This window comes from Colossoma macropomum, unplaced genomic scaffold (genome assembly GCF_904425465.1).
Source record: "Colossoma macropomum unplaced genomic scaffold, Colossoma_macropomum, whole genome shotgun sequence".
Lineage (NCBI taxonomy): Eukaryota > Metazoa > Chordata > Actinopteri > Characiformes > Serrasalmidae > Colossoma > Colossoma macropomum.
This window is the reverse complement of record NW_023494793.1, coordinates 44,038,932-44,048,657: the sequence shown is the minus strand read 5'-3', so window position 1 is coordinate 44,048,657 and position 9,726 is coordinate 44,038,932. Positions and strand designations below refer to the sequence as shown.

The 9,726-nt window shown below is 40.3% G+C and overlaps 1 protein-coding gene across 1 annotated transcript; it reads right to left on the bottom strand.

Annotated features, from left to right (window-relative positions):
* Positions 1 to 9,726, bottom strand: igf3 (insulin-like growth factor 3). Its single transcript, XM_036578102.1, has 4 exons — positions 9,420 to 9,726; positions 6,111 to 6,258; positions 1,950 to 2,110; positions 1 to 1,135 (listed from the first exon to the last, which is right to left on the bottom strand). Exons 1-4 carry the CDS (start codon positions 9,468 to 9,470, stop codon positions 908 to 910), a joined length of 588 nt encoding a protein of 195 aa, XP_036433995.1. The 5' UTR covers positions 9,471 to 9,726; the 3' UTR covers positions 1 to 907.

The window sequence follows — 9,726 nt, the reverse complement described above, 5'->3', positions numbered from 1 at the left end:
AAAAATCTGAAATAGGTTTTTGAAATAGACTTTTTAACCCACTGTATGATTCTGTTGTTATGATGTTATTTCATGTTTGTTTTAATGCAACAACAAATAAAACCTTAATTTATAACACAAATCCAAACTTTTGACTGTACCTTCTGGAGACTGAAGTGAAACAATCTAAAAAAAGTGGTCTTTTGCATCTCAGCCCAACGTTTATAACCCTGAAGAACAGTCAGTTTGTCTGCGCTGACCCCGAGTTCTGATATCTGATGTTCGGATGAGGTTTTAAACACAGCTGAATCAGTGCTAAACTCCATCTGACCCATGCTTCACTCCAAGGTCACTGCACGGCCTTTCTGCTTTTCACTTCTGTTCTCAGCTCGCGTTTTAACGAGCTCGGTGAAGATGATTAATGCAGACATAATTAGGTTATTAATACTCATTGAGCTAATTTAGATGTGTTCAGATGTGATGAAGTTGAGAAATATTTGCTTTACAGTGCAGAAAAATTTGGCCTGCTATAAACATAGTGGATCAAAAGTGGACAAAAGTACAAACAAAACTCAGACTTCAAGAATGCTAATACTATTTCACGCTATGCTAATGTACTTCTGACCATTATTTTCTATCACAAACCACATAATCAAGTCTATTAGAGATACTGAGCACCTTCACACAGTCTGAGACCAGAGTGTGATGATTTAGGCCTGCAGTTTCCACAATGCTAACTGGCTAACGCTAACAAGCTTCCATTAATTGTCAGTTACATTAGCCTAGTAGCTCCAGTGCTAAAACTAAACAAGCAAACTTCACCAAACACGTCTTGGCTGAGCATTTAGGATAAGACTGGGTAAATATGATTGTTCGGCAAACTGTCACTTTGATGTTGCCGCTCGAGTCTTTGCAGCTGAGAGGAGGGTTATGAACGGAGGCCGTGAGGACTGAAGGTTCTTAAAGGATCCGCTGTCCCTCCACGCTGGACTTCTGAATGAGCTGATTTGTGGATCTTCTCGTTAGAACGAGGCGACGACGTGCTTCTGAGTTTGTCCTGGTGAAGCGTCCGCTCTTTAAGCCTGTGGGTCAGTTCCTGTAGGTCATGCTGGAGCCTGTGGTACTCCCGCAGAAGAACCCGCCGGAACTGATCCTCCTACAGAACACATACCAGTTCACACTGGAGTTAGAAAGGCTTAAGAAACCAGTATGAAATATTTAGTGTCTAATATGTATTATTCAGTAATTACTAAAAATGATTCATCACTACTATAAATTATTCAGCATCTATTATGACCTATTCAGTATTTACTAAGACTTATTTGTAAACTCTAATGAATTATTCAGTAATTTCTATGACTTGTTCAGTACCTAACATTAATTATTCAGTATCTACTATGAATTATTCAGTAACTACTTTGAATTATTCAGTATCTACTGTGAATTATTCAGCAACTACTATAAATTATTCAGTAACTGCTTTGAATTATTCAGTATCCAATATGAATTATTCAGTAACTACTAAAATGATTCAGTGTCTAATCTGTATATACTATGAATTATTTGGTAATTTTTATGAATTATTCTGTAACTGCTTTGAATTATTCAGTGTCCATTATAAATCAATCAGTAACTACTATGAATTATTCAGTATCTACCATGAATTATTCAGTATCCGCTATGAATTATTAATTTACACTTGGATCTTATTCTAACTGTGACTGTAACACTGTTGTCAGTCAGTTTCACCAGACAGGCTGTTAAGACTTTGTGCATCAGTATATGATCTATAGAACGCCATCCCAATAAAGCAGGTCTGATTTAGTATCTAATAATGACTCCTCACTATTAATGCCATTATTAATATCACTGCTCTGTCCACCAGTAAGATTCCCTGCCAGGCCAAAGCTGCAGGTGAAGTCAGTGAAGTGCTGATGTCAGTGGACTGTAATGAGTTTAAGTCCACTCACTCTGACTTGCTGTGTTGTTGTTGGTGCTTGGCGGCGCCGTCTCTTGGGCTTGGCGCAGTATTTCTCCAGGTGCTGCAGGTCGCAGCCTTTAACGCAGCACTGCTCCACGATGCCGTTACCCCGAGAGCGGGGGCCTCCATGCCGAGCCCCTCCGACACGACCTGCTCACACAAACACACCAAAGCTCAGCTTACCAGAAAATCTACCCCTAGATTAGTTAGTCCCCCTTAACCACCCCCAACTTACACTCTTAAAAAAGACGGTTCCTCAAGGGTTCTTTAGTAAAGCCAATGATTCAATATAGACCCATGAACACTCAAAGAGCCATCTGCATGCTTAAATGGTTCTTTGCATGGTGAAATGTATCTTGATGGAGAGTGTGCTGTACATGGTTCTATATAGAACCTTTTTGAAAATAGTTCTATATAGCAACAAAAAGGGTTCAGCAGCAGAACCCTTTTTGGTGCTACATAGAACCATATACAACACATTCTAAATCAATTTGAAGACCTATTTCACTAAGCAGAGAACCATTTAAGCTTGAAAATGGCTCTTTCAGTGTTTATGGTTCTATATAGAACCTTTATCTTTACTGGAGAACACTTGAAGAACCATATTTTTTTAGAGTGTACTCTAAATATAGTTGATCAACCAAGACATGTTTGATGTCTGAAGTTTGTTTTTTAAGCTTTAGCACTGCAACTACGAGGCTAATATGGCTAACATATAAAGGAAGCTTATTAGTATTAGCATAATTAGCATGGTGCTCACTGCAAGCATATATCGTTCTGCTGACTGTTTTCCACTGCTGGTCCACCCTCGGACCACCCAGATTACTGTCCTGCATACAAGCCCTAACTAGTTTTTAATCTCCTCAAAAAGATTTTAAATGCACAGAGACTTTTATTTTCCAAAAAAAACAACTGAGAGAAAAAAAATCATGACTAGGCCTGATATAAAATGATTTTATAGAAAATGTTTCTGACACTGAGCTCGATTAAAATAATTTACTAAACTAATTTACAACATAAAACTAAAGAAACGATGGAAGGAAAAATCAGTAAATTGGGCTGTGAGTGGAATTTTGTCTAATACTCTGCGTAAACACCGGTGGGCCACCCGGAACACGCTGAGCAAAACGCCAGTGGACCACCAGCTTTGCCATCAGTGGGCCAACAGTGGTCCACTATCCTCCTGCCATGAGGGTCAGTATCTCTAATAGACTTGGCATGCAGTTAGCACCATGCTAATTAGTGGGGCATATGCTTTCATACTTGTTAGCTACATTAGCCTCGTAGCTCCAGTGCTAAAACTAAAGACACACATTTCAGACATCAAACATGTCTTGGATGATTGACTGGATTTTGAGTATGGGGGGCTGTAAATTCAAAATTGGCAAAATTGTATAATTTATTTTTTTCTTTACTTTCCACTTAAACTTTTCCCGTAAAAGACTTTACACAGTTCTGTTAAAGTAAAGGGAAAAAATAATGGCAGAAATTCATTTAAATTTTTGATGTACGGGCTTCTAAATTTGCACTTTGGCGCGTGTTTGAAAACTGACTTCTAAAGCAAAGATGCACAAACAGGGCTACGAAACATCACAAGACAAATTCTCATGTGCACGAAGGTCTCAACGCCTGTAGATGAATACTGGACCCTTCTGAGGAGCTTGTTTTGCGAAAAATATGGAGGCAACAACACGAGACTGACAATATTTAATTTTTCATGCAATTGTTACATTGATAAGGCCTATTATTGAAGCCTTTATCTCTCTGGCTGTGTCATTATGTTCCCATACAGATTCATGCAGCAGAGAGAGAGAGGGAGAGAGAGAGAGAGAGGGAGAGAGAGAGAGTGAGAGAGCGAGAGAGAGCGAGAGAGAGAGAGAGAGAGAGAGCGAGAGAGAGAGAGAGAGCGAGAGAGAGAGAGAGCAAGAGAGCGAGAGAGAGAGAGAGCAAGAGAGCGAGAGAGAGAGAGAGAGAGAGAGAGAGAGAGAGAGAGAGCGCGAGAGAGCGAGAGAGAGCGCGAGAGAGAGAGAGCGAGAGCGAGAGAGAGAGAGAGAGAGAGCGAGAGCGAGAGAGAGAGAGAGAGAGAGAGAGAGATGGGTTGGATGGTGGCCTTGGCTGAGGAACAGGGTGAAAGGGCTCCGAGGAACGAGAGAAAACTCTGACGTCAGCAGATGAGGATCAGAAAAGCAGAGAACATGACAGAATGGTGAGATTATTTGGTTGTTTATTGAGGATACATTATCAGAAGTAATTCCGCACTGACCACAGCGTTGTTCTATAACGTCCGGCTATCAGAAATGACTGTATGACCGGTTTGAGTGCCACTCCTGAGCGCTGAGGTGGCAGCGGCAGGGCGCGATAACGCCCGTGTATCTCAGTATGTTAAGGTCAGTTTTCATGGTCTGATGTAAACTGTTGTGATTATGAGCTCCGGCTGAAAATAACTGTGTAGCTAACATCCATGAACTGAGCGCTCCCTTCAGTGCTGTGCTGGCTGTTTTCCACAATTACATTCATATGTGACAAATATAAAGCGGATATAAGGGAAATCCATATATTGCTGTTGTCGGAAAAGAAAAATGGTAGCTTTACAGGAGAAGAAAAAACCTACTTTACGTTTAATGGAAGTCAATGGAACCAGACTTCTTTCCAAGTCATTTTGGGTCATTTCTCTTGGTCCATTGTTCATGAAATTTGGTATATGAGGTTCTTCTGACAGCAGCGATATGCTTATATACACCAATCAGGCATAACATTATGACCACCTCCTCGTTTCTACACCCATTGTCCATAGGTGCACTTTGTAGTTCTACAGTTACAGACTGTAGTCCATCTGTTTCTCTGATACTTTGTTAGCCCCCTTTTACCCTGTTCTTCAGTGGTCAGGACCCCCATGGACCCCCACAGAGCAGGTACTATTTGGGTGGTGGGTCATTCTCAGCACTGCAGTAACACTGACGTGGTGGTGGTGTGTTAGTGTGTGTTGTGCTGGTCTGAGTGGATCAGACACAGCAGTGCTGCTGGAGTTTTAAACACCTCAGTGTCGCTGCTGGACTGAGAATAGTCCACCAACCAAAAATATCCAGCCAACAGCGTCCTGTGGGCAGCGTCCTGTGACCACTGATGAAGGTCTAGAGGATGACCAACACAAACTGTGCAGCAGCAGATGAGCTATCGTCTCTGACTTTACATCTACAAGGTGGTCTGACAAGGTAGGAGTGTCTAATAGAGTGGACAGTGAGTGGACACAGTGTTTAAAAACTCCAGCAGCACTGCTGTGTCTGATCCACTCGTACCAGCACAACACACACTAACACACCACCACCATCCAAATAGGACCTGCTCTGTGAAAAATTTGAGACTTTTCCACACTTTCACATTTCGCTGCTGTCAGAACAAAATTGAACACCTTGTATCTCCATGTTCATCGTTTTTCCGTTTTTGACACAGTTTGAAAATGACTGTTCCTCTTTACACTGTGAGTAAATTTCGTCATGAATGGACCAAAATAAATGGCCAAAATTATTTTGGGAAAAAAGTCCACTGACTTACATTAAAAGTAAGGTACGTTTTTTCCTTCACCTGTAAAGTTACCATTTTGGACATAAGAATTTTTGCTCCGACAGCAGCGACATACACAGAAGCAGCAGGGGGCAGCATGCAAATCAGAACGTCCAGAAAAAAGCGGAACAGTCTTGCATTTTTCCTCTTTCTCTCCAAGAATGAACACTAAAGACGTAGACCAGTACTAGAGCAAATCAGTCATCCAACGCCCACCTACGACGCTTCGCACTGCGCTGAACAGATGTTAGCTTGAATAAAGGAGCCGTAGACTGAGAGAACACAGTGCTGAGATAAGGACGTTCATCACTCTCCTACATGGTGTTAGTTAAGATCAGCTGAGTGAGAAACTGCCACAGAAAATCACAACGATCTGGAAAAAACAAAGCAAATTATTGTGGTGCTCAGCCACCGGTGGGAGCGTGAGAGGCGTGGCCATGCAAATCAGCCATGCACAGAGCATCTTGGGAAGCGCGGTGTGTGTGGTGGGGAAGACTATTCTTGTAGATAAGTTGTTGATATTAGTTGAAGATGCATGTTTATCACTGAACTTTAAAATCTGCTGAAATGTGCTTTTCTTTTTGTTTACCTCTGTAAAATCCTCGCTCTCCACACACAAACTCCAGGTCCGCGATGAGCTCCGCTCCGCACCGGGGTTTAGCTGCATCCCCGAGTTCTGGCAGCACCGCAACACACAGCAGTACGCAAACCACACACACGCTCCTCCAGCACAGCACCTGTTCAGGAGAACCAATCACACACCTGCAGAGTTATCACAGCCCTGAGATACACTCCTCACACTCACACATGCTGAATAACACACACACACACACACACACACACACACACACACACACACAGAGCGGCATTCTTCAACAATCAGCGCAGTGCTGTACGGCCTGATAATGCACTGATTTCAATGTACAAACTCATGGCCTTCAGTCACCACCCTGAGAAATAAGATACACACTGCTCCTCAAGAGTTTCAGGACACTTCGCTTTCTAATGTGCCTTTCTTGTTGATTTGCCAAAAACTTAAAGGTTACATATCATGGCAAACCAAACTTTTCTTAAAAAAGTTTGATGTAAGATGTAAACACTGCTGAAGTCTCAAAACATGCCAGTCAAAACAGTCTGTTTCTGTGAGGTCACAAAAACCAACATACATCCACCAATTCGGCCTAGAGCCATGTGGCTCTGCCCACTCCTACTGAAGTGAAAAGGAGTGTTTATATGACTGGAATATGTAAATGAGCTCTATTCTAAATGGCTGTGCTTCATTCAAAGCTTATTTATTTACATTCTACCACTGTTGTTGGAAAAAAAACTCGTATTTCCAAAATGGTAACTTTACAGGAGAAAGAAAAAACCTACTTTATTTTTCATGTAAGTCAATGGAACCAGACGTCTTTCCAAGTCATTATAGGCCGTTTCTTTTGGTCCATTCATCATGAAATTCACACACAATGTAAAGGGTGACAGGCATGTTCAAATTATGTCAAAAACTGAAAAACGACAAAAATGGAGACAGAAGGTTTTCTTCTGACAACAACGATAGATCAGTCTTAAAGGCACAGCAACAAAAACAGCCATCATGTAAAAAAGCAATGACTGTTTTTTGGTACATAAAACCACACAAATATTATAAGTGGACATCAAAAATGTAAGATTTAGAATATAAGAAATCTGCTAAAAGCCCTAAAAGCACTCATAAGCCACTTTACCAAAACTAAAAGCTAATTTTTAATAAACTTTGTGAAATGTTTTTAAGATGTGCTTCGAACCTTTAGATCTAAAATAAATCTAAAATGTCTTTTTGAACATAACTAATAAATGTTTCTAGCTGATCTTATAACACTGCAAAAAATGGTCTCTTGTCAAGTGAAATGATCTTAAATCTAGTCGATATATATCATATTTCCCATTTTGAGATGGTTCTGCACTTATTATAAGATTATCTAGCACATTTCCAGAAATTCTCAATAAACTGGCAGATAATTTTGCTGGTTTCAAGCACATTTCTTAAAACAAGCACAATTATCTGCCAATATAGTACAATTTTACTTAATAAAATTACTTTAAAAAAGTAAAAAATGTCTAGAAAGGAGTTAAATAATCTTAAATTAAGCTCACAAAAATCTCAGCAGGATAAATATTAGATTTTTCCGACTATATTTAAGATAACTTTACTTGTCAAGGCGCCGTTTATTTGCAGTGCATGCTCTTAGTGTTTGGGCTGCATTAGCATTAGCATAGCATTAGCGCAAAGCTGCTACGCTAACTAAACCCTTGCAGGGATATTTTTGGTTACTTAATCAAAAAGTAACATCAAAAATTCAGACGCATTTCAAAAGAAAGGAACGTGTCCTCAAACTTTTGACGTGTGTTCGTATTGAAGAAGCTCAGCCCTTGAAAGTGTTAACTTCTCATGTTAGTCAAAACCAGCTAACTCAGCACGTGGAGATGAAACAGACACAGCAACAAACAGGCCTGACCGCCCAGGATGGAGCTCCGCGCGCCGCCGCCCGCCTGAACTAACTTAACACCACCATAATGACTTTCTCTCATGCAATTTGGAGGCAGTAATTAGTAATCAGCATAATCGCAAAGTGCCAGTGTGACTTATTCATAGAAACACAGACACGGAGGCTAAAATACAGAAAACGCTGAGTCACAGTGGAGCGGAAAGAAACTTCACACTCATATTACACTCCACAGCTCACAGCAGGAAGAAGAAAGCGCTTAACTTACAAGGGGTTTGACCAGAGGATCAGCCAACATGGGCAAAAGCGGTGTGAAGGTCAGTGGCCACTGGTATAAAACATCTTAAATACTTAATAGATTAAATGTAACAAAGCTAAGAGCTGTATTTAAGTTAAAATTGCATTTAACATCACCTGCTTTGCTTATTCAGAGGTCATACTTAAGTATTTTTGCAACACTCAGTTCAGTGGAGAGTCAATTCTCAAAACTCAATGACTAATTATTGCGCTTAAGTGTGTTTACGCAGCTCACTGGAGGTAAATGCACACGTTAAAGAGAAAACTTAAGACCTACTCTCACTTAAGTGGCTGCTGGACTGTTTGCAATGATCTTATTATCATATTAAGTATGATATTTCTGTACTTTGAGCAATTATACACATTATCTCACCTGGAACAATACCTATATATATATAATATCCACTTAAGCATTTAAAAAAGATCCATTAACAACTTCATATGCAAATATTCATGAAATAAGAGCTTTTATGTCCCTTTGTTGCTGCTGTATCTGCTCATATGAAACAGAATACGCTGTCAGTATATTCCAAAATCTACATATATCACCACTTTCATGACAAAAACTCTGAGATGGACACATTTACACATTTAAAAGTGTTCTAAAGTTTATTGTACAGTAGTGTGCAGAAGCCTTGGACACTGTTTAAAACCACTCAGCAGGGAGCACATTTTCGCCTGTAAATTCACCGTACAATCATTAAAATACATGCAAATAAACATAAATACAGTAAGAAGAACATGGATTTGCAGCACACTTAACATGATGAAGTATTGATTAGCCAGACCAGGTGTTAGATGATAACTACAGTTAATACTGGGCTACGAGGAGAGGGTTGGAAATGGTTGAAGACATTTACATACATAAATGTGCTTATTGTTTTAATATTATTTGTATTTTGGTGTTTTTCTGAGCTAATACACACTTACTGCACAGCCTTTTATATGTAATTTGCTATTGTTGTTGGAATAAATACAATAAAAGGTTTTAATATGACAAAACATTACGGTTTGCATGGATCTGCAATTTCCTTCATGTTTTATGAAGTTTCTGTGTATCTACATGTCTGATCTGTGTCTGATTATGTTTGCAAATATCAGAGTGTGTGTGTGTGTACCTGGATGAGGGGTCCTGCGGTGCAGAGTGTGTGTCCTTCAGTGTGAGCCATTGCTGCTGTGAACTGAGTGTGTTTCCGCCCCCCGCAGGCTGAATCTCCAGACTGTCCCACGCTGCCCTGCTGTTTTATAGGAACAGAGAGGAGGATGGGCCGGGCCTCCACAACACCGCTTCACTTTTACACTACCACTCACGCACTGTCCCGCCGGGTCACAGGCTGTCAATCAAAACAATGACTCACACACACTCATACACATATGCTCCACACTGATGTTTAAAGGGGAATTCCACCCTTTTATCAAAATTTT